General features: G+C 37.7%; 1 protein-coding gene across 5 annotated transcripts; it reads right to left on the reverse strand.

The window, feature by feature from the left end:
• Nucleotides 1-1,563: 1,563 nt before the first annotated feature.
• LOC137175489 (ras-related protein Rap-1b) lies at nt 1,564-25,916 on the reverse strand. 5 transcript variants are annotated; one of them, XM_067581130.1, is made up of 9 exons: nt 25,784-25,880; nt 22,932-22,980; nt 17,614-17,683; nt 15,235-15,303; nt 12,365-12,421; nt 10,948-11,088; nt 7,731-7,874; nt 6,496-6,588; nt 1,564-5,550 (listed from the first exon to the last, which is right to left on the reverse strand). In XM_067581130.1, the coding sequence occupies exons 3-8, from the start codon at nt 17,668-17,670 to the stop codon at nt 6,502-6,504; spliced, it is 555 nt and encodes a 184-aa protein (XP_067437231.1). In that variant the 5' UTR covers nt 17,671-17,683; nt 22,932-22,980; nt 25,784-25,880; the 3' UTR covers nt 1,564-5,550; nt 6,496-6,501. The 5 variants fall into 5 exon arrangements, with proteins under 5 accessions (XP_067437231.1, XP_067437232.1, XP_067437229.1 ...); XM_067581131.1 differs by lacking the exon at nt 22,932-22,980 and having other exon boundaries at nt 1,564-5,571; nt 25,784-25,916; XM_067581128.1 differs by lacking the exon at nt 22,932-22,980 and having other exon boundaries at nt 25,784-25,915.
• Nucleotides 25,917-26,420: the final 504 nt, after the last annotated feature.

Below are 26,420 nucleotides of genomic sequence, written 5' to 3' on the forward strand. Positions count from 1 at the left end.
AACAATGACAACTTTGAGCTCCTCTTTTTAATCCTGTCTGAGATAAACTGTCTTTAAAACTTAATACTCCATTACAAGTATAAGTCCTGCATGAAACATCCTACTTAAGTTTCTTTTTCTGTTTTGTCAAACTATATTCATACTGTTATCATATGCTTTATTATACTATATATGCATATACATTTATATATAAATAAATAAATGTATATATAAATATGTACACACTGAAATCTGTTAAAACATGCTTTTATGTGATGTCGTCTTTCACCATCTTTTATCATTTAGTATCATTCCTTTTCTTTTCCTTTACCTTATTCTGGTGAGCATCATTGTGTTTTGTTTTAACACAATGTGCAGACAATGTTAAGCACTTTGAAAACAATCTCATTGTATTTTAAAAATACTATGTATAGCATGTCACAATGATCTAGAATATTAGGAAACTACTGCACTATTGGTTTTGCACTTATATTTGAATGATTTACTTTTATGTTGTTTATCTTACTATATATAGTTTTCTAGCTTTTAATCATTTGTTACTTGTACTATATATATATATATACTTTTTACTTTACTGTGTGCTGTTCTTATGTATACTTAACCAGTTTCTTGTGCTGCTTCAAGGCTAAATGTTCCAACTGTGGATCAGTAAAGTTTTATCTTATCCGTTGTCAGTGATGTTTCTGGATTTATGCAACATTTGTTATTGATTGATTACGTATTTATGTATTTTATATTTTAAATATGTAAGAATGTGCTATTTAAAAATAAATGAAATAAAGTCTATGTGGTTTGCGGTGTTGTTTCTCTATATGAAAGTCTCTTCACTTTTATATTTGTTTTCTGTCTTTAAAACAGCATGACTTTACAAAACTCAGTCACCAGAGGGTGACATGTATCTATAACCGGTGTATCTATCTATATCTCTAATCCAAAATGACTCCACACACAGGTTGCTGTTACAAAATTGCACCACTTTTATTCATTTAAGGCTTTTTAGTTTTTACTTTACATTTGGCTTCACCCCACCCCCCACCCCCCCTCCCTACCTCCCGCTGCTGCTGTGGGTTTCTATTGTGGAAGAAACCAGTTCAGACCATTTTATACCAGTTTCAAACTCCCCAACAGCTGAACCGCAATGACTCAGCAGAATGGAATTGGGATTTTAACCTGATACTTCATTGGCTGAACTGCTTCCTTTTACATTTCACTGGTCATCATGCCATACAGAGAAATAGAAGCAATTTATTTCAGTAATGTAAAATCTCGTTGTGAATGAGTCATTCCAGTTTGCATTTGGATGCGGTTGCACTCATCACTTCAATGCCACTTCTCCTCAAGGATCATAATTGGTTTAATCTCTGAATCCAGTGCAGAGATAGGTCCAGGATGTGTTTAGCCTAGGAAGAAGAGGGAAACTGCTAACCTAGCTCCGTCAAAAGTGAAAAAAAAGCATTTTAACAATCCTAATTTAGCATGGGTATAAATTTGGCCTCTGCTGTTGTACGTTCAAATTCCAGAAGTTGCTTGAAATGACGAATGCCACCACAGCCTCTGTGACTCTGGAAGCCACAATGGTCTGATTGCTGCCGTGGCCGGGTGCTCCAGCACAGGTGGGACATCCCTACGCTGCCATCAGCCATTGAGCAAAATGGGCATTCTTATCTTATAAAACTAGCTCTACTGCATGGGAGACAGTCCTGGATGCTTCCCATTGAGAGGGTTAGGAGAGTAGCTCTTTACTAAAGTTGGGGAATTTAATCAAACAAAATAGTTAATTATCATCATTGAAGTATTTTCGCTATGAAAACAGAAAAATATGGTCTGGAAACACTTTTGATACAGCATAAATCCTACCTTCGTGTCGTTTGTCCAAGTTTGTTTTCGAGTGTGGAATGCGAGACACAATGCTCCCATTACAGCGTCAGAATGAGGCAAAAACTCGAAAACTAACTTGGACAAGCTGCAAAAAATTAAATTATTAAATTAATGGTTGATTGGAGGTATTTTCAAAGAGTAGCACATAGCCGCTTCCATAAACTCCTCAATGGGAAACAACCAGAGGCTAGCACAACACCGGCTTTTCTTTTGACTTTTTCTTTTGCAATCACCCCACCTTGGCTGCAAACAGACCGTTCACTTGAAAGCTTCTGCTCGGCATGCAAACTGTCGCAGCACCTCCTGGAGGTCAGACTGACAGAAACATCAACATGCTACATGACTGAACGTACTGGAGGAGAACCAGAATACTGACAGCAGTACTTCTAATAGTACAACACTGTGCACAGCAGTACTCACAGAGGTCACTGGTCCAACATACTGTATCTGTAAGCTGAACACTCTCACATTTCAAACTGAAGACAGATGTTTGAAGGCTTTTTTTTTTTTGTGGCTTCACAGGCCACGCCCCAACAGATGATGGGGCGGGGCTTCAGCTTCAAGCCCAACCTCCTCCGGGTCGGTCTCAACTTCAGCCGTGCTACTGTTAAAAATAAACACTGAGATTTTAGTTCAACTGTCTTCTTAAACTGATTAAAACACTGACACCAAAACCATCCATGTGTTCACAAGGATATGGAGGATCAACCCAACTTTTTTTGGTCAGGTTTGGTCCTCCATACTTCAGTCCCTCCAGGAAATTGCAATCGCAATAATTAACGCAAATTTAAGAAATCTCTGCAATATTTGTGAGAGCTTGCGATTTTGCTAAATTACTGCAACTTTTCCAAATTAAATGGCCAAATCTCACCTGCCAACAAAAATAAGTGCCATAGACTGAGCAAAACAAGTCCCAAATGTTTTGCATAACAGTGGAGGGAAACTGTTTTGTAATCCTTATAACATTGTCGTCGACCACAAATAAAAATCTTCATTGGACTGTCACTTTTCTGCAGTAAAGCATACAAAACTGTCTGCAATCAATAAATCTTTATGTTAATGGATTTATTTTAATGGCATTATTGACTGATTTTATTTGGTGCTAATGTTGAGGTGAAACTTTAAATATAGTTGTTTCTGTAATATGCAGTATGCTTTTATCAAAGGGAATGATTACATATAACTCTTCATTGGTAGTAAAAAAAAACAAAACACATTTTCCTTTGCTTGCAATTTTCCCAATTCCTGTAATTTTACAGCAATAAGAGCACATAAAACATTTCAAATTGTGGCGAAATTTTTTAGAAAAGCTGATGCAAAATCAGGCATTTTTTGTTGCAATAATCACAAAAAACCTCTGGAAATCCTGGAGGGACTGATGCATGGATAGCTTAATATCTGCCCATCAGTTAGAGAAGACGTTGACCAACAGGAACGATCGACCCACAATAATTCAGTGTTTCCCTCTCAGATGTATTGTGTTAATAATATTAATAATCAGGTAATAATATGGTTAATAATACAGAAACAACGCCAGCTGGCTGTCCTGCTCAGTAAATATAACACAACCCCTCCCCACCCCGTCGCCCGGGCCAAAAAGGTCATCACAGAAACTGGCCTGGTTCATTGTTGTTTTGCAGCTCACACACAAACACACACACTCACAAACAAACACACACAAACACACACACAGGGAGGGTACTGGACCAGTGTGAGTCTGCTGTCTAAAGGCAACATGTCCGTCCTGAGCAGCAGATCTGGAGTCAGCTCACCACACTGCTCTGCTAATAAGTTATCCTGCAGCTAATTTCACTTATTTGTTTCTTTGAGATTATGGCATTGTTAGCATCCCCTTACAATATACCCAATATTCCATAGGCTGTTGGCTAACAAGCTAACTAAACTATAATTTTGTTACCTAAATACTAAAGTTTCATTGTTGATATTTTGAAACTCAACACTTTTCCTAAAGAATATTCCTAATAAGTTCTTCTAACTGATGCGTGACAAACTATCTAGAAGCAAGCAGCAATTATTTGTTTCTCTGTGGTAGCAAACATTGTGGTAGCACTGTTAGCATTCCCTCACAACACATCTTATACATTCCATTGGCTAGAAGCTAAGCCCAAAGCTATCCAAGAAGCTAACTCACAATAACCGTCACCTATTTGTTTCTTTTTGAACATATTAACAACACCTGACAAACAATTCCTTAGCATTATTAGCATTCCCTCTCAACACTGCTTATATATTCCATTAGCTACTAGGACTAGAAGCTAAGCCCACTGCTAGCCAAGAAGCTAGTTCACAATAACCGTCACCTATTTGTTTCTTTGTGAATGTACAACAATGCTACCACTCATCAAGCAAAGTGTTAGCATTGTGAGCATCTTCACGTTCCATTAGCTTCTAGGACTAATAATGCTAACATTATACAAACATCAGAATATAATCTTTAACATTGTGAGCGAATGCTAACAAATCTATTCAACTAACATCTGCCACACAACATAATATAATTGTTAGTGTTCCCTCACAATGTTTTTAACATTTTCTACTTTAGCTGCTGGGCTAACCAGGTGGCCCAAAGCTACAAGTACATTAACTTCTTTAAGAATATGTTAACAAAGCTAGAACTCCACAAACAGAATAATAGCTCACAATGTTCTTAACGTATTTTACTGGCTACTAGGCTAACCACGTAGCCCCAAGCTATTAATATTATGTTAAAAAAGCTAATACTCCACAAACAGAGTGTTAGCATTGTAAGCATTTCTTCCCAACAATGCTAATGCATTTCATTAGATACTGGGATTGGGAGCTAGCTTTTTGGGGGGTTATACCAATAATGCTAACACACCACAAACAGAATAAAATCTCACAATATTTTTAACGTATTTGACTGGCTGCTAGGCTAACCAAGTAGCCCAAAGCTATAAACACACTTTAATTTCTGAATATGCTAAAATGCTAAAAAAGCTAACATCCAACACATTTGGATAGTTAGCATTCTCTCTCATAGCTGTCAGCTAATTTCTGTTAGCTCAAAGCTAAACATGGTGAGCTGACGCCATGACCTGCTGCCACCCCCTAACCCCCCACTCCCCCCACCCACCCCAAAAATCAGAAACAAAAACATTAAATGACTTTTATATCTTTTCACACAGAATCATAATAATAACCACTGTAATAATAATCACTGTATGGATCCACAGGTTTGACCGGAGCCACGCACACAAAGCCAGCCGTGCTCGCTGTGACATCATTATGGCTGACAGTGAAGTGGTCAAACTGTGCGTGAATGGCTCGGCACTGCTAGAAAATAAGTGAAAGGAAAGGAAAAGGAAAGGAACATTTAAAATTAAAAAGCAAGAAGCCATTTCCCAGCGCAAAATGGCCTAGCAGAGAGCATGATGGGCAAGCCCCATCAGAAACATCATCTTCATCATCATCATCGCCGCCGCAGTCTTTTGATGTTTGGTTTTAATGTTTCCAAGGCAACAGTCTCCATTAGACAGTGGTGGTGGTGAGAGGATGGGAGATGTAGTCGTCATGGGAACAGAGGTCAGAGGTGGCTGACGTTGATGATGACATGGTCGTGTTAAAGGGGCGTGGCAAGTTGGAAGATGTCCTGTGATTGGTTGGTTGGTTGTCGGTCAGGTGAGCAGAGAACTGGAGAAAAGTGTACAAACACTGAATGTGTAAGAGGTATTTAAGTGTGTAATAATATATGAGGTGCTTCCCATTTGGCTAACGTGGCTCCTCGCTTTCCTCACTCGCATCTCTTCCTCAAGTCTTAGGTTCTTCCATTGAGGATGCGAACGAGAGACGAGAGGATGAAGGAATTTAATTCACCAAACAGGACGTCCTCGCTCACTCTAGCACCATTTTCAGGAGACGCCAACTACTTATGACGCACATCACCTCCACTGTCAAATATGAAGAAGTCAGCAATCAATATGTAGAAATAATTAACGGTTTAAAAGGAAAACAGCTGACACCTGATAACTGCTCCAATTTTTTATTTGATTATAGGTCAGAATAAGAATAAGACACTAATAGACAATTTAAATCCTTTAGTTAATAAAGGAACAGAACAGACGTAAAAGAGCAAAAAAAAACTGCTACAGCCTACAGAATATGTTTAAATAAATTACTGATTATTTAGTTTGTGAGAGATTCTACACACGTTATTTTTATTTTATGAACAAATATGAATGGATGCCGTTGGTGCCGTCATTCCTGTTTCACAGGTGTTTTTTTCCTGATCAACTGTATTGTAATCATGTATATTAATATTGCAGTAAAGCTGTTTCCAACAGCCCAACTGTTTACTGTCCCGTCAGATCAGCTGACAAATCAATAAAGACATTTTATCAAAGAGGTGTTGCTGTCTGGTAAACAGCTTCCGCAGAGGATACACCTGTGGTTCCTCGCTCTAAGCTCCTCGTCTCCTCTGAGGTGCATTAAAGGGATTGGAACATCCTCGATGATGGCGGAGGGAGATCAGTTTCCGGGTCACAGCCAGAGGACGGAGGAGCGAGGACGGGAGGAAGCAGAAATTAGCAGAATGGAAAGCACCCCGTGTGTGTGTGTGTATATGAACTAAAGACTCACCTGTCATTAGAGAAGCTGACAGGTGGACTTTTTGCGAGTTTTCCCTGGAACCGGACTCTTCCTGTTAATCTGTCGCACAAGGTCATAGAAGATCTACACACACAAACACACATACATCAAAATTAATATCAGAATATATATTTTCATGTTGCCCTAAAGTCATGGCCAGGTTAAACTATGGGCCCCCAGGCTGACCCCCTGTTGACCCCCACTATACATGGTACTACTCTAGAATTACTCAAATAGTCAATTCTAGGGGAGGAGATATTTCGGGCACCCCTGATTCTGGCAGTAAAAATTACATTTATTTTTCTCATAGACAATGTTACGTGACTCACAGTTCTCTCTCTTCTACAGTTTGGATCAACATGAAACTCTCCCGGTTAAATCATCAGTACAAGAGATGAACAACTGTGTGAAAAAATATCTGGTTCTTTAGTAAAAAGTTGAAGGTACAAGACTGTGGATATAAAAATTTTGGGGTAGAAGTTAACTATGAATCCCAAGGTGCATTTCAGCAAGAAACAGCCAATCATAGAGATTCAAACTAGGTCATGTGTGCCGCTAACGGCGGGCTAAAGCTTAATTGAATCAGTTTACTTTTAATTTCTGGGTAACTTCTGAGTGAGATCAATAACTATGGCACCACGTTTTGTTTACAACTTCAGCAACAAAGCCTTTTGAATTAATTATGCTCTGATTCACACCTCTGACAGGCTCATGGGTATTGTAGTATACTTAGCCATCCGCCAAAATCACAAACAAAAATTGGTGGTCAGAATATAAACCTGTAGGATTGCTACATTATCCAGGAGAGTCCTGAGTTTCCATGTTCAGTAACATCGAGATCAGTTGTAGAAAATTTTGAAATGGGACTACAGAATGAAGAAAAATACCTCAGAAACCAGCAGCTCCTCACACTTCCCAATTCTATTGAAAATTGATTGATGAATGGTTCCAAAATGTTGGACCCATCCAAAACAGACCCATGGAAAACCTTCCTAAACCTGATATCTGGAAATCCAAATCCAAATAAAGATCCAAGAACAGTCAGACCTGTTCGGAAATAGACTGGTGGCTACTTAGACCAATTCCAAAATATTATTAGAATTAGTCATATTGATATGTAATTTGGGATTTGTAATTCTGGATCAGATCTCCGTTACTACAAACTAACAGTACCTGTGAGGACCTCTAATGTAACTTTTAAGTGTGTGTCTGTGTGTGTGTGTCACCTCGTTGACGTTGATCTTGCTCTTGGCCGAAGTCTCCAGGAAGGCGCAGGAGTTCCATTGGCGGGCAAGGCCGATGCCTGACTCTTTGGCCACCACACGCTCCACCTCCAGGTCGCATTTATTTCCAACCAGGATCATGGGAACCTGCAGGAGTATTCACACTCATATTCACATTCATGCAACTCTTAAGTTAGCATTTTTTTTTAGTATCAAGTATATAATATTCTTCATGATGTTATGCACAAAGCCAACTACTCAACACAGCACTTGATATACTGATACAGAATGTTTCACTGCGTGCGTTTACATGTGTATGAGTATCCTGGTTATGATCAGGATTTTGGGGGATCCCAGTTATGTGTTGTGCATATCCAGGTTCATTTGAAGGAGGAAAAATATGCTCTCATCCATGGATGGAGTATGGCATAAAAAAATCCAATTCAAGGCACTCAAGTGGAAGGTTAAAAATAAAAAACTCTAATAATTATGGGGAAAATAATACATTAAAAAAATATTCCAACACGTATCAACACACCTGCACCACACAATAAACCCAAACCAATAAGAAGTAATTCCACACACCTGTATCAATGTTAACACCATACCCAGAGTATAATCAGGATACTAATGTGTATGTAAACGCAATTAATGGCTCACCTCAACACACCACAAACCACAGACTTGTTGGTCAATCTTCTACAATATCTAATGTTTAATTTCTTTCTCTGTATCTTGGAGATATGTCTGACTGTTTGTGTAAATGTGATATCTGCCTTTTGAAGATTTTTATGGTATTTTTTTATTAGTAAAAAACACTGTTCCCAAATGCTGGCTTCAGAGAAACCCTCCTACTGCGGATCTTTTTATAGACACTGTCAAGTATCTACACTACATGGAAAAGAAGACTTATGACACCCTCTGACTACAGAAAAACAAGTGTGACAAATAAATGAAAGAAGATTTTTACTCACAGGAAACAGACACTAATAACATTCTTTTTTGTTACTCCTTTTTGTATCTTCATATTTTGTAAAATCGCTCCAATGCCAGTGTACTGAAACTATCTCTGCACCTATCTGTGTTAATTATTGTTCTACACTAGCCTTCTGTTTTGTTCTACATTTCAGTTTCTCTGTTAAATTTAAGTTAAATTAAGTTTCAGAAAACTTCCACAATATTTAAAAGCAGAGACATCTATTCTGTGTAACCATTATTGAACGTAATATACTTTGATTCAATGCTTCAGCATGTGGTCTTGCATTCAATCCTTCTATGCAAATGCAATACCAAAGATCAGCCAGGAGGTGTCACTGTTTTCAGTTTTAAATGCTTCAAATAAATGAACAATCAAAGTGGTTGAGTTCCCCTCACAAGTTAAATAGCAGAAATGATCAGTTGAGTAATTGATTAGTTGATAAACTGAAAATTAAACAGGAACAATTATGTATTAAATTGATTAATAATTTATCAATCACACATGCCAAACATTCTCTGGTTCCAGCTTTTCAAATGTGAAAGTTTGCTGCTTTTCTTTTTGATGTGATATAACATTACAAATTTAATATTTTTATGTTTTGGAATGTTGGTCTGATAAAACAAGCAATTAAACAGACAAATCAATTAGTCTAGAAAATGTTAAAGTGTTATTTTACTTGATCATTTTGTTGGTTGTTACTTTTTGACATCTGTCGTGTGATGTAAAATAAGTAGATGTGTGTTGTGAGATAAGTTACAATTTCAGCCTTTTCAGTTAGTAGAAAAATTTGACATATTGTTGTATTGTTTTCTTGTTATGTTGTGTTTCTGTAATTATTTACAGACCAAAATGAACTTCAACTTCCTCATTAGAAACTCTCTAATCCAGCTTCTTAAAATCAAACTTTCACCCAGCAGGGGGCAGCAAATCTAAAAGTCTTCAGCCAGACTACTTAAATTTCTACTCTTCTATGTTCTTGCAGCAATCTCGAAGATCTCCGAAGATTTTCATTTAAATAAATGTCTGTTGAGTCACTATCTATCACTGAATGAGGTAATACAATGGTGACTGAGCCTATGGCCCACTAATGAAAGCCATTGCATTTGCAGTATTATGATTGTTACAAAACAGGTGTCTGTCACAACGTTTATTTTTTAAAAAGCTTTCTCTTATTGGCTTTTTACTTGCAAAGGTTTTACTGCATGTACAGTAAGTGTCTCTCCTGCGCTGCTCTGTGTATGCAGCCCACACATGGAGGGCTGAGCCCCACCCCTCGCTGCTCCTCAGAGGAGACAAAGTAGCGCGGCCATAAATCACAGCAAATTGCAGTAGAGTCTCTCACACTGAGCCGAAGTGAAACAAGTGCACATAAGTTAGGTAAACAACATAAACAAACAGTCTCTGCTGTGTTTTGCTGTCATTTATGTTGCGCTGTATCCTCACAGTGAAACAGGTGAAGTATTCAAGTTGATGACAACTACACTCGTTACGTTACTGTAAGTGCAATAAAACCTTTGCAAGTAAAAAGCCAGTAAGAGTAATGTTTTAATGGTATCCATGCAAAAAGAACAGCTCACCTGCAATTACCGCTTTGCTTATCGCCATATGGTGGCGCCAAAGAGAATGAAATAGATTTTCGAGATTGCCACTTTATAGTGAGACTTTTAACTTTTGAAAGAAGAAATAACAATTTCTTCCTTTTACAGATGAAAAGTTGAATTCATATATGATAAAACTCATTTTCAGTCAATTAAATGCACTCAGAAGTAGCTCATGTTGTAGCTCATGGAAATGGTAGTTTCACCAAATAATCTTCACTCAAGGTCCACTTACAGGCTTTTTCAGTTGTCAGTTGCAGTTGAAAGCTCAGGAGAAAGCTAGTAAGTGAGCGTAGTAGTGAGTGAGTGTGAGTGATTTATTTTCTCAAACTTGCGCTGGCGATATAAAACATTTTAAAATTAACTATCGTCCCGTAATTGCCACTTGCAGCCACAGTGGCCATTTTTACACAGGGTCACTTTAACTATAAAATCTGTGACTGGTGTACTTATCACTACACTCCGACTAATAATGTGCTTTGACAAAATAATCTAAATTTCCAGCTCCACTTACTACAACTACAACCGCAATGACACCTGAGAAAACTCTACTCGCCGGTGAAGACAACTGAAACTACAACATGCAGTCAAACTTGCAGTGTGTGTGTGTGTGTGTGTGTGTGTGTGTGTGTGTGTGTCGTACATCCTCAGTGTCCTTCACTCTGAGGATTTGCTCGCGGAGGTCCTGAAGGTCGTTGAAGGTGGACTGAGCCGTGATGGAATAAACCAGAGCGAAACCCTGACCGTTCTTCATGTACAGGTCTCTCATCGCCGTGAACTGCTCCTACAGACACACAAGGAGATAATCCGGGAGACGGTGAGGCGGATTCACAGCTACATTATATGGCCAAAAGTATGTGGACAACCCAATCTACCATCATCCCCCCTATGGCAGGTCCAATTCAAGTTTCTTGTGTGTATGTCCACTCATTTGCAACACAGGCTAAATATGTGTATGTGAATGGACAGAGAAGAGTGTCGGTGTTCCAGGAATATAAGATTATGAGCGTTATGTCAGAATCTTGAAAAAAGTTCATATTCATGGATTTTTTTCATTCCTGTTATTATTCTTTGATCTAGAACTGCAACGAATAGTCGATTAATCAATTAGTCGATCAACAGAAAACTAAATGCCAACTATTTTGATAAATCGATTCATCATTTTAAGTCATTTTTTAAGAAAAAATACAACAAATTCTCTGCTTCCAGCTTCTGTGAATATTTTCTGGTTTCTTTAGTCCTTAATGACGGTAAACTAAATATCTTTGGGTTGTGAACTGTTGGTCGGGACAAAACAAGACATTTGAGGACTGGGCTTTGGGAAACAGCAGTTTCACCATTTCCATTTAATAGTTCAAACAACGAATTGATTAATTGAGAAAATAATGAACAGATTAATTGATAATGAAAATGATTGCTAGTTGCAGCTCTTCTTCCTGGTCTTACTTTAATTTGAGCGATGCTCTCAGTAATGCTCTGGGGGATGTTAGCTGTGGGCTAAAACTTGAGCCTCATTTTTTTTAAACCTATATTTGTTTACATTATGACAATCTGTCTCCATTAAAATACGACGAATTAGCATTTAGTAGCTCCTGTTTGCAGTGTAGCCATGGATTTACAGACAAGTCTCACTGTATTACTTGGACACTGGAGTAAATTTTAAAACGATATAATACTCAGGGAAGTTCTGCAGTTATAGGGAGTGTCCTTTTTCTATGGTTTCCTCTTTTTGTAAACACTGTTTTTATTGTACTTTTAACAACTGAAACTCAGAAAACACAATTCTGTACATAAAAACGTTTTTTTTCTACGTTGAGTTATGGATGTTTATTCAATGCAGACATAGGAGATGATGTGTGCAACTCACACTGAATCTAAAAAAAATGTGTATCGTGTTGGTGTGTTCAGATTTGACTGAGTTATGACTCAAAGAAGGAGTTTTTAGATCGCAGGTCACTCCTCACTTCTCTCCCCTGAAAACCTCAGGTTCCAGTTCCAGGTTACAGAAACAGGTCATCAGGTCAACAGATAGGTAGATACTGCATGTTAATAGATCTTACTGTTCCTGCTGTGTCCAAGATCTCCAACATACACTGCTGTCCATCGACCTCGACTTGCTGGGAAGAGAGAGACAGAGAAACAGAGAGTGAGCTGCAAGACAAAACATTCACCAAAACAAACTAACAACAACAAACCACTAAAACTTCCAAGATTTCACAATAACTGTTGCTGCAAACTCGATGACCTTTCTGCGAATGTTCAACTTCTGAGTCATTGTCTAAGATGACTATTAGAGAGAAATGATGAACCGTGTAACACTTCGAGCACTGTGGTCAGTCGGTCCATCCCTAAAATATCCCAACAACCACTGGAGGGATTACCATGACGGCTCCATCAACAGCAGCACCGGCTGACTCATTGAAAAATATAAACAAATATAAACAAATATGTTGCAATTTTTGTCTGTTTAAGCCTGTTAAAATATAACCAGCTGCATTTTCTGTGTTTATGTTTCCCGTTGCCTTTAACAACCCATCAGGTGCACATTTCTCCATATTTTATGTCCTAACCGAGCAGGGAAGTAGTGTGTGTTAATGTCAATGTTGTGATCAACTTGCACAAATGTGGGTGGAGCCAAGTGGCACTAAAGGGGCACCGAGAAGATAAAAAAGCACCTTGTTTCCTTCCTTTGCCTCGATATTTATGTCTTCATCTCTTCCTCTTTTTGTATAGAAGCCCATTCATGACAAGATATAGATTCAACGTTTGTCGTGATGAAAAAAAATGTTCATGGAGTCAAATTTATGAAATAAAAAAAAAAATCTACATTATGAGATAAAAGTCAAAACTATGAGATAGGGATTCAAACATTTGACTCATTAATTTAATTTATAATTTTTACTTTCTTGGGTGACTTGTACGAGGGTGGCACCATTATGTCTTTTAATCAGTCAAAGGAGTCCTTTGCCTTACCTCAACACCAGTTCTGCCGTTACCTACAAATTAGACATCCCCTTGTTCAAACATTCGGATCTGCCTCCACACCACCTCCCACTGCAGGTGACCTCACTCGTAAGGTGTTTGGGCCGGGGCATGAAGCATCTCATTATTACTCAGTGCCTCTGCGCTGCTCAGATAATTCGGCCTCCGCATTTGAATTGGTTCGGGAGTCTGATCTGGTCACGAAATTTACAGAGGAGGAGTGGAATCTGCTGCTAAGAAATCTCAAAGAGATGTCCAGAGACCTCAAAACCAGACTCATTCAATTTAAGATTTTGAACAGAGTCTACTGGACACCATCACAATTATTTTGCCAGAGGGCAGAAGGCTCTCTGATGCACATGTTATGGGATTGCCCTAACATAAAGGAACTTTGGGCAGGAATTAGCACTGAGATTGAAAGTATCCAAAGACACAAAATTCCCTTTTCTCCACAGCTATTTGTCTTGGGAGACCCTTCACTTCATCAGGATATCAGCCCCTCAGATGCAGAGTGGATTCAGACAGTATTCATGATGGGCCGCAAACTAATCGTATGTGAATGGAAAGCCTCCGAGGCACCCTCTGTCATCCGCTGGTCTAGTCAGATAGGTCACTTGGCAGCTTTGGAGAAACTGACGTTCAGACTTATGAATAAAGTAGACCTTTATATGTTGAAATGGAATAAATGGATAACCCACACTGAGGGCTCGGATGGAGGCTCAACTCATGCATAACTCTTATCCCCAATCTTACTGTGTACCATTGTAAGAGCACTTATTTATTATAGTGTTATTTTATTTATTTTATGTTTCTCGCTGTTTACTTTTAGTCCTGCCTGAGTTAATTTGATGCATTATTTCATACGCTGCTGTCTCACTGTTCATGTATTGTCTTTATGATGTATTGTCGAAAATGAAAATAAAACTATAAATCTCAAAAAAAAAATTTGACTATCTTATAATTTTGGTTTATCTGATCACTTAGACTTTGTATCTAATCATTTTGAGTTTTTATTGTGTACTTATGATTTTTATCTCAAAATATTGAATTTTTATCTCATAATCGGATAATATTTATTATCTCATATTTTTGACTTTTTTTATCACATATAATCTTATAATTCTGACTTTTTATCACATATGTTTGATTTTTTGATTTATTATCTTAACATTTTGGATTTTTATCTCATAATTTGGATTTACTGATATTTTTATTTTTATTTTGATCGTGGTCAACTTTTCACCTATTTTTTATTTTCCTGGCAGAAATAGGCTTCCATATTCTCCTTCTTCACTCAACTCTACTTGTTTCATCACCTCATTTCCCATCTCTCTATAATCTTCCTCCTTTCATTGATCTTCTTCCCCTTTTTCATTGCGTTTTACTTTTTTTTCTTTCATATTAAAAGGACCAGTGTGTAAGATTTAAGGGGATCTATTGGCAGAAATGGAATATAATATTCATAATTATGTTTTAATTAGCGCATAATCACCTGAAAATAAGAACTGTTGTGTTTTCATTATCTTAGAATGAGCCCTTTATATCTACTTAGGAATCAGGTCTTCTTCCAAGGAGCCCACCATGTTACACCACATTTCTACAGTAGCCCAGAACGGGCAAACCAAACACTGGCTCTAGAGACGGCCTTTCACGTTTTTCACGAGTAGGTTCTCCTACGTGCTTCGAAGTGCGGGGCTGAGGGGAGGGGTATTCAGTTGGTTTTTAATCTGCAACCTCATGGCTAAATGCCACTAAATCTTACACACTGGTCCTTTAAGTGGTTTGCTTGTTAGCAACTAATATTAGCCACTAGCCAACCCTCAGTCTGTCTGATCTCCATCTCATCCCCCCCCCACGAACTACTGACTACTGTCTCACATCACTTCCCCTGTTCATATAGACTAACATGTTATTACGAAGACAGACAAACGGGTTGAAACTGTCTCACCTTCCTGTAGGAATCCTCTATCGTCGGGTCATATTTCTCCACAAAAATTCCCTGAACAAACTGGACAGTCTGGAGACAGACAGACAGACAGACAGTGAGACAAACAGATAGACAGGAAGTGAGACAGGCAGTCAGATAAAGAGAAGTAGGCCAGTAGTGTTAATGGAGCTCTGTTCTGTTCTCTATTGGAAGTCATTAGAATGGAATTAATGTGACACACTGACACGTCTCCATTATATCATCTGGAGTAAAGCTCTTCATTGTAGTGAGACTCGCACCAGTGTGTGTGCGTGTGTGTGTGTGTGTGTGTGTGTGTGTGTGTGTCAGTGTCAAACAGAAGCCCTGAAGAAGAAGATGATTCATAGAAAACAGACAGGATGACATCAGTCTGCGTCCATTTTTTCCGGCAGAATTTTCTGTGAAATTGGGCCTCATGCAAGAAGCACTCGTACAGGCAGTTTCATTCCTAATATGCACATACGAGTGATTTAACGTTTGTGGCATTCATCAGTTTTCTTGCACTTAGAATTTTCTCTGAGGTACGAACGAAATTCACGAGTGGTCCAGACTGTCGTACGAGTCATGAATAGATCATCTCTGCCTTTCTTCACAGCGGAGAAACACTGATGACTTAAAGTTATAATGCTCTAATCTGAATTAATTTGGAGTTTATGTATGGTACCAAAATTAACACGGCTGACAATTTACTGAGAGCTTATTTTGGCACAGCAACTTCTACATTTCAGTAGTTGTTGGAAACTTCCTGCGTCTCTCTGCAGCTCTCTGTCTAGTATCATGTTGCGTTGCAGCTGACAGTGTAACATCACCTGTAGACGATATTATTCTCTCGCCTAATATCTCCGTGACTGTCACATGACCGCCTTGTTTTTCAGCATTTAACTTCATGTCAAAGTCTTTACTTCTGTCACAGTGCAGAGCTGCTCGGATGGATTCATATTTCATCATTTATTCATAATTGTTTTGAATCTTCTGCTGTCACTCCTAAATCTGTTATGTTTTCATCTGCTGATGTCTGAAAGCAGGACTTGAAGCTGCGCAGTGTTTTTTTGTGAATGAAACTCGCCCACAAACAAGAGTGGAACATTGAGCCTTAAATGGACATTTTAGGAGTTGTGGATTATGCTAATGACCCTCATGTACACGTGGCATTCATCAGGCTGAAACAAGCTATTTACGACAAGTTCGGGCAGTGAAAAGACTCTGTTGAATCCGACTTGGAAGACAGACAAAAAGTCAGAGTTTTAGGATAAAAATATGAAAATGTTCTTGCATGAGGCCCAACGTCTAATAAAAGAGCTTCATATTTTACAAAGCAAAAGGCCAAACGTGGAAGGAACACCACAAATGACACTAGACTTGTTTCTTTATCACACTTAAGGTTAAAAGTAAGCAATTAGTTACTGTAAACATCATATATGTTGAGTTAAATTTTCTGTATTTTTATTAATGTCAACAAACGTCACGTGCAGAGCCAAACCAACAATGAACTGATCTACTAACAAGGAGAGGCTGCAACTAACGATTGTTTTCATTATCGATTAATCTGTCAATTATTTTCCTGATTAAACGATTACTCCTTTGATCATTTCAGTCCTCAAACGTCTTCTTTTGTCCATAACCCAAAGATATTTAGTCTACTGGAATCAGAGAATTTTGACTTCTTCAAAAATGACTCAAAATGATGAATCAATTATCAAAATAGTTGTCTAATCATTGCAGCTCTACTAACAAGTATCATGTGTATCCAAAGACTGATGTATCTTATTCCTCTGTGTCGTAGACCGAAAAACATCCAACTGTTTTTACCCTTATTTTTAATTTGTGCATAAAAAAAATGCAGAAAATAACTAAATATTGCAAAATATTTTGTCTGAGGTGTAAAAGTAGTTGTGTGGATAAAAAGCAAATTTAAAACAGACTTTGTGAAAAAAAATGATGACGTACACGAAGCATGTGACTTAAACGTCACTGAAGATCAGATCTGTGTGGAGCGATGAGGAGACTGTAACCTTCCTCATTGTTGGTTTTGGTCTTTTTATGGGATTTGTTGACAAGAAGAAAAATACAGGATATGTATTGATTTATTTGTTTATTTGATAGGAACAGAGCACATTCATGAACATCAGTATAAAATACAAGATGTAAACATGCCGGAGTTAGAAAAAAAAATGCTCATTTACATCCGTAGTCCCTAGACAGGTAACAAAAACAAAAACAGTTTAAGTAACGACATGCAAATATTCAAATACACAAGCGGAAAAAGACAGATCACACTGTACACACGTCTGGTTAAAAGTGATCACACATCTATATGTACAAACACCTCAGTAGAGACAGGAAGTGGCTTCTGTCACTTACCAGAGCTGACTTTCCGACTCCTCCTGATCCTAAAACAACCAGTTTGTATTCACGCATCCTGACTGTCTGTCTGCTGGGCGAGGGACATAAAAACAGAGAGAGAGAGAGAGAGAGAGAGAGAGAGACAGAGAGAGAGAGAGAGAGAGAGGTTACCAGGTTACTCACTTCACCCCTGGACATCATCTCCCAGCAGCCAATCAAACAGCAGTATCACTGTAAGCCCCGCCTGTTGCTAAAACGCACCTGGTGCTGTTAAACTATCAATTACACACACAAACACACACACACACACACACGCAGATTTCCTCCCTCTCACTGGGAGGTAATAATTACCCAGCATGCATCTAGGCTGAGTTAATGAAAACAGAGCGATCACGTGATCACACAGCTGGTGGTGATGTCACAACTGTGGAATCCTTCCCGGTTACTGTTGCTATGATCCCCGTTTGTGTGCGTATGTGCATATCTGTGTTTGTCGTTCTGTCTTTGTGAGGACGTTGCGGACGCTCTTCACTACTGCAGAGGCCTGTTGACTCGGTTTAAAGGTTAGAATTAGATTTATGTAGTTCCAGTAAACGATCAATCACAAATAATGAACATTAAATTAAATAACATAGGAGCATTTGCATCATTATTGGCAAGAAGAATTGTATTAAACTGGAAATTAGCAGCCCCGCCTAAGGCTTATAAATAAAGGCTCTGTCCAAAAGTGTTATTCCACTTAGGGTCCAACACTTTCATAATATTAAAGGACGACTTCGCCGATTTTTCAGGTTGATTCCTATGGTTCGATAGTGGGAATTTACAGCCTTTTTCTCAGTTTTCTCTAGTTGTAGGGCACCAATTTAAAAAATAATAGCACATCTCCACTAGATAGGTGACCTAGTTTTAAGAATTCATCATAATTACAGCATCTTTAAGAGTTTTCCGAACTGTAGGTGAAGGAAATTATCTATCCATGTATCTATTTATTGCAATGTACGATTATTATTTTCTTTTTCCGATCTATTTTTTTCTTTATTTTCTCTCAGTTACTGTATCGTTACATTTTGAAAAGGGTCATCAGCTATTATGTTTGTATTGTGTCAACAGTAACAGACAGCAGTGTACATGGGGGGTGGGAAGGAGGGCGAGGCCTATATGTTGACGGGTTTAAAAGAAAAACATGTTAATGCTCTCGCTCTGTGCTCAGTGTAACTTTAAGCTTGGTAAATCAAAATATTGTGCAAAAAAAATAAAGGAAAATAGATTTATTGTATGTTAGGGTTGGGATTTAGTTATGACGGTAACCTGAAAGTATCCAAAAGTGGTTTAAAATGAGAGAAAGTCGATATGATTTGAAATGAATTTGTATGTTTAAAAAACAAATTATGAAACGTGAATTAACGGGACAGCTGCAGTGAGGGTCTGAAAACATGTCGCACACTTAGCAGGTTTAAAAAAAATGATTTTGATTTATGTTAATTGATCAGGAAGGACCACACATAGCAGGATATGTACGTTTTTTTTGTTTTGTTTTGGGTTGGACTGGTCTTTTGTTTGTTTGTTTTATTTGTTTGTTGTTATGTCTTGAAGTCAATATGACGTATGTAAAAAATGTCGGCACAATCAGCTGTAGCTTCAGCCTTCACCTTTCTCACAATGCAGAAATATTCATGTCTTGTAACTGTGGTATTTGAGTAATTGTCTTTTTACATACAATTTGAGATGAACTTGCAATGCATCGTTTAGCCTATAAGATCTTTGCATCTGTAAAATCTGATTTATTCATATATAATTATTATTAGAGTCCCTATGCCTTTATTATTTAGAAATGTGACCAATAATTGGATATTTAGATTGATTCCTCCTCTCTAAACTGTTTCTCAAGCGCGCTAGCATGCTACAGCTAAGTGGTGCGCTGCCAAAACATTCCAGGTGGAAGTCGCTCTCTAGAATTATTGTTCCAAATGTCGGATCATGTGGATTATTAAACTATTTTGACAGTGACTGTTTGAGTCACAGAACGTATGCATGTAAACTGGAGACAGAGAACATTACACTACAAAGGACTTGTGAGAAGGCCTGTTTGTGAAAGGTCTGAGTGGGTTTTTTTTAGACGTCAAACAGAAACAGCAGAAATGAGATGCAGTACTCTAGAAACAAATATGTAAAGTAAAAATGGCTTTTTTTTAGTTAATTTATGATTTGCTGTGTGCTGAAGAGATAAACTCAAACTCTCTGCACCTTATTAAATTGCATTGCATCATTCTTTTGCATTGCGTTGAATCAAATCGTGTCGATTCGCATCAGTAGTTGCTTCATATGTGTCTTTAATGCATCAGATCGTTGGCGTTGCATCAAAATGTGTATCCACACGTCTGGTAGTTTACTTTGGCTTAGTTGTAAGTTTAAAAGAATAGCTGTGATTTCCCTGCAAGTGTGTGTGTGTACAGCATAGGAAGTCATTGTTACAATATATCCTGTATATATACACACTCAGCGAGCACTTTATTAGGAACATCTGTGCAATCCAATACAACAGCTCTGCCATAAACTCTACTTTTATGAAGTTTATACATTTTCAGGTTTTGTTGTCTGAAAGGAAATTGAAATTATTGAGGTTGTAGTGGGGGGGTGGTGGTGGTGTACTGGGTACTTCAATATTATATTGAAAAGTGTTCCTAATATTTTGTCCACCACATTAACAAACATGAGTTTGGTTCCTAGTATCGTGTTTGCTGTATATACTAACTGTCTCTGTTATTGATTGCAGACCAAAATTAATTTCAATTCCAGTGGTTAAGGTTCGGGTTAGGGGCAAGGGAATGTAGGGCTGCAACTAACACATTTTCTCGATCAATCAGTTAGTTCTTTGATCCATAAAATGTCGATCACTGTTTCTCAAAGCCTGAGATGACGTCCTCAAATGTCTCGTTCTGTCCACAATCCAAAGATGTTCAGTTTGCTGTCATAGAGGACTAAAGAAACCAGAAAATATTCACATTTGAGAAGCTGGAACCAGAGAATTTGGAGATGTTCTTCTTTAAGAGTGACTCTAAATGACTTCTGTAGATCGACTGATCAATTGATCAACTAATGGTTGCAGCTCTAAGGGAATGCGTTATGTCCTCACAAGTATAGAAAAACGTGTGTGTGTGTGTGTGTGTGTGTGTGTGTGTGTGTGTGTGTGTGTGTGTGTGTGTGTGTGTGCATACCAATCATGCTTTGCTGCGTGTTTACAGCCGCTGGTGTGGATGCAGCGACAAGAAGCAACATGACAGAGACAACACACACACACACTTATAGCTTCTCATCTCTGTTACTAAGGGTCTGCCAAGGTTTCCGTGGTGATGAGATAAATGTAAGTGTGTGTGTGTGTGTGTGTGTGTGTGTGTGTGGTGGTTAAGTAGGTGGTGTGTGGACCGAACATTAACATCACCCTCTAACCGCCATCTTTCTCTGTTATTTTACCCACAATCCCCAGTTTCTGTCCAGTTAGGACGGCAGTACAGTGAACACAGAGAGCTGGTGATGAACTGTGACCTCAGAGGTTTATAAACCAGATAATTTGGGTTTGTTGTTTTTGTTTTGCGCTTCCGCTTTTTAATTTCATATCCACTTATTATTAAAAATAGCAATAAATTTCTATTTCTAGTCTGTTAACTTCTTGTTTTTCTGTAAAGTAATTGTTATAAAACATGCGATACAAATATAGATTATTATTATTATTAATAACAACCTTTATACGCCACCATTTAATTTATTCGTTTCAATGGTTTTTTTGTTATATAACAAAAACTGAGGGTGTGAACAGTTTTTATATATGTAGTATTTGTACTGCAGCTCTCCCAAAATAAACATAGAATATATTAAATTAAGCAGAGATTCATTTCATTTATTTGTTTCAATGTTTTTTGAATTGTTTTAGTTTTTTTATTTATATTTTTGAAATTTGACACCATGCACTTAAAGCTGCATTATTATTGTAATTATTATTTTTATCATTATCATGTCTTGCATGTAGGGCTGCAGCTAACGATTATTTTCATTATTGATTAATCTGCAGGTTATTTTCTCAATTGATCGTTTTGTCTATAAAATGTCACTAAATAGTGAAAAATACCCGTGATAATATTGTAGAGCTCATGGTGACGTCTTCCAATGTCTTGTTTTGTCTGATCAACAATAAAAACTCCAAAGATATTCAGTTTACTCTCACGTATGACACAGAAAAGCTTTAAATTGTCACATTTGAGCAAATTTTTTAGCATTTTTGCTGTAAAAAATGATGAAACAATTATTAAAATTGTTGTTGTAGTTGTCGCTATATTTAAATAAAGGTTTATTATATTATTATTATTATTATTATTATTATTATTATTATTATTATTAAAAACAATCTTCATTTGCCATCATGTGAGACTTCTACGACAGGAAAACACATCTAAGGGCACTAAATGAACCAGAAAATATTCACATTTAAGAAGCTGGAATCAAGGAATTTGGACATTTTTTTCTTAAAAAATTACTCAAAAAACAATAAATTGATTGTCAAACTAGATGGTGATTCATTTTCTGTTGTTGCAGCTCCAAAAGCACATGAAAGAAATCTTATCATCTGTCCAAAGCTCATTCATGTTTATGAGCACAAAACTGCATCATTAGTGCATTTTATGAGTTTATAATCCCTACCGGACTAAAAATTTAATACTGATGATGCATAAAGGTATCAGGCTACATCTGAACGCATCACCAGAGGTGGATTTCAGTGCCTGAAGGGGTGAGCAGGGCCTGTCTCGCTACGTCTCTCTTCAGTTCGATGCAACAAGTCCTGGCGAGTTCAGGGAATCGCAGGAAGTCACTGACTGAAGCAGCAGCAGAGGCGGCGGCAGGAGAGGAGGCCGTGCAGTCAGAGGACGGTGAGTCTGTCGGACGAGCTGAAAGTCTTACGTCAAACTCTTAAAATTCTTCGGTTTCATTTAGACACTGACTCGACATGAGAGTTCCCGGATCTGGATTTCCCCTCATAGCTCAAGACACGTCACCTCTGCCAACAGTTAAATAAACACACAGTTATTCTTTTTTAATTTAACTTTATCCTATTTTATTGTGTTTATCTTTGTTTTATTGTAAATGTTATGATTCTCTGCATTCATGTAGGGCTGCAAATTATGTTCTCAATTAATCAAAGGTGTCATCTTGAACTGTGGCAAATTATAAAAGAGCATTTTTTATTATTTTCTGACCTTTAATAGACACAATGATTAATTAATTAATTGAGATAATCAGCAAATTAATCAATAATGAAAATAATCATTATTTACTCTGTGATTTACCTTCGAAAAGTCAAATAGTCGCGTAAATACAGGGGATGGACCGCTTCTCCTGTAATGAACAAAATAACAGCAACTAACAATCACTTTCATTATTGATTAATCAGATGATTATTTTCCTAATTAATCAATAAATCATTTAATCTAACATGCCAGAAAATAGTAAAGAATATCTTCTAAAACATCTTGTTTTGTCTGACCAACTGTCCCAAAACTGAAAAATATTCAGTTTACTGTCATAGATGACTAAAAAAACCAGAGAATATTCGCATATTTTTGGCTTTTTTGCTTGAAAAAATATTTAAACTATCACCAGATTATAGCTAATAATCTTAAATCGACTAATCAATGAATCAACTAATAGTTTCAGTTCTACACTTGTATGATATATTGATAACATACATTAGTACAACACTAGAAACAATGGTCTCAAAAATTCAACATCACAAGTTTCAGTTAATGCAGAGGTGATGTACTGCTGTTCCTGTTATTATGTCCACCCCCAGTAATAAAACTACCAAATCAATGCTAAGTGATGCACAAAATCAAACATCATCATCTATAGTTGTTGTTTTTTTTTAACTTAACTTACAGTAACTCTAACGTTTGCTTCATTTTTTGTAAATTACTAGAAATTTTGACGATTACTTTCTTGCTACTTTGCAGATATTGATTTTATAATCAAACACACAAATGCTAAAAATCAAACTACCCAATAATCAGGACCGTATTAACACTCTGGGGGGCCTAAATCAGACGCCCCAACCTCCATTTCCTCTCCTGAGTTCCCCTAATTAGTTATATAGCTGCAACGGTTAATCAAATTAATTAATCACGCAAATATGACAAATATTTGATGATTCCAGCTTCTCAGTTGGGAGAATTGGTTGCTTTTCTTTGTCTAACATTATAGTAAATTAAATATTTTTGTGTTTCGGACTATTTGGACATTCAGTGACGTCATCTTGATCTCTAGAATTTTTTTCACTGGCATTCGTTAGCATTTTCTAGTGTTTTCTTATGCTTTATAGACCAAACGATCAATTGACCAAGAACATACTTGGCAGATTAACAGATAATGAACAGAATCATTAGTTGAAGCCCTGTTTGGCTGGAGATGAATAAAAACATGTAAACATCATATATATTGAAATACTGAAGGCGTTGAAACAGGATTCGGACACCACAAGGAGCCACTTTAAGGCCCAAATCATTGTAGTACAAACTGTACTTTAGTGGTGCATATTACCAACTGATCAATTCACTACAAAGTGAGGAAGCTTGTCCTTCACCAAATCACAAAAAACATTAAAATGATGCTCAAACATTAATGCATCAATAATAATAATCCAATAATAAACACTGTACTTTTACTTTTGATACTTTATGTCCATTTTGCTGGTTATACTTCTATATTTTTAAGAATGGATTAATCATTTGGTTTATAAAATGTCAGAAAATAGTGAAAATTGTCTGTTATAGCCTATAAATTGCATCCTTTATTGTCTTGTTTTATCTGACAGAGTCCACAACCCCCAAATTATTGAGCTTATCGTCATAAATGACAAAGAAAAGCAGCCAATTGTCACCCTTAAGGAGATGAAATCTGAAAATCTTTCACCTTTTTGATTAGAAATGTCTGTTCAGCTCTACTTGTGATATATTTTCACATTCTATTATTGCTTAAATAAAGGATCTGAGTGCCTTTTTCTACCTTTGGATTTAATGGATCACAAGGTAATTAGGTTGGGAGACCCTGCTCTAGGTGACTATTGGTGCATTTAGATGATATTTGCACAAATAACTTAGAAAAAGAAAGCCACAATGGTAAAAACCAAACATGTATTCACCGTTCATGTCACTTCTCTAATCTTTTCAGTACGTGTTGTGGCCTTTAAGAGGAAGAAAACACCATATTATGGTGTCAGAAAACAAGAAACTATGTAGTGAAACTTCATACTATCAATATTGGACTGATGTATGGCCCCACTCTCCATTAATCTCTGTATTTTACTCAATTTATTTGCACTGTTATGTGCATTCAAAGTGTAGTTCTGCTTTTTCCTACAGGCACAGAAGGCAGCATGATGTTAATCTACTAAAGTAAAGTTGTTGGAGGAGAAAGATGGACTCACAAACACTCACAGATCCCTGAGTCAACCAGAACTAGGTGGGGCCTGTCAATACTCAGTGTGTGTGTGTGTGTGTGTGTGTGTGTGTGTGTGTGTGTGTGTGTGTGTGTGTGTGTGTGTTTGTTGCTGACAGAATAAAACCAAGCCTTGTCTACACACTACAGACAGACAGGTAGACAGACAGACATGAGAGAGGCAGACGGGTTCTTCCAAACTCTTTAACTCTGCAGTCTGTAATAAGTTACTTCCTCTCTTTTTTTCCTCCGGCAGAGCAACGGGAGTTCCGCAGATCTGTGGCCGTCTCGGAACGCTCCCTGCTCGGCTACCTCTGCCAGCAGGCCCCGCTGCCTGCTTGGAGGACCGCGAGACTCGAGCCAAACAGCAAACCAGGAACACATCGAGCTCTGCGGGCGTGAGGCGGGCGGATAGACGAACAGACACCCGACGTGATGTCCCTCAGCCGCCTGTCTGTGTCTAATATCAACAGTATTATCATTAACAGTGCTATCTGTCTGTCTCTCCGCCCGTCTGTCCGTCTGTCCGCCGGTCGCTTCCGCAAACCCAGCCCAGCTAGGCTGTGCTCGGCACCGGCCTGCCCCCCTCCCAGCCCCCGTCGGACTGTCCCGGTCCGTCCTGGGTAAAACCTACATGTACGTGACGGAGAGAAGACAAGAAAAAGAAGATGGATAGAAAAGAAAAAGAGAGAAAGGAAGCTGTACTCACAGTCATCCACCCGTCCGCTCCGCTGCGCTCTCTCTCTCCGGTTCTCCGGTAACGTCGCTCTCTCAGAGCCGCTCCCTCCTGCTGCCGCCGCGCGCTGACGTCAAGTTGCACGCGATAAACGACGGCGCTTCCTGTCTGTATATTTAAAATAAAACCCTTACAGGCGAGATGTACGGAAGTAGATCAGTGCCAGAATAAATTCTGTTAGTTCAGAGACTGACAGTGTTGAAAGGTAACTAAGTAACTAAAACAAAGATTGATGAATCTCATATAGATGTTATTGTGTTTTTTGCTCCTTCGAATTCTTTTGTTGTTTTTATTTTCTATTTAGTATGTATTTTGGACAATTTTGTTTTTGTTTTCATTGTAGGTTACTATTATTTATTGTTTCATATGAAGAGTTATTTCACTTATTTTCTTATCTTTACATTTGGCTTGTTTTGCCTTTTTGTTTTATTGATACAGTGTGATTTTAATCATTGTTTGTTTTTATTGTTGTTGTTTTTGTGTGGACCCCAGGAAGACTAGTGACCACTTTGTGGAAGCTAATGGGGATCCAAATAAAGATAAAAGTACATTCATTCAAGTGCTGTGTGTAAGTGAAATTTTGAGATACTTGTACTTGACTAGGGTATTT

Source organism: Thunnus thynnus, chromosome 23, assembly GCF_963924715.1.
Source record: "Thunnus thynnus chromosome 23, fThuThy2.1, whole genome shotgun sequence".
Lineage (NCBI taxonomy): Eukaryota > Metazoa > Chordata > Actinopteri > Scombriformes > Scombridae > Thunnus > Thunnus thynnus.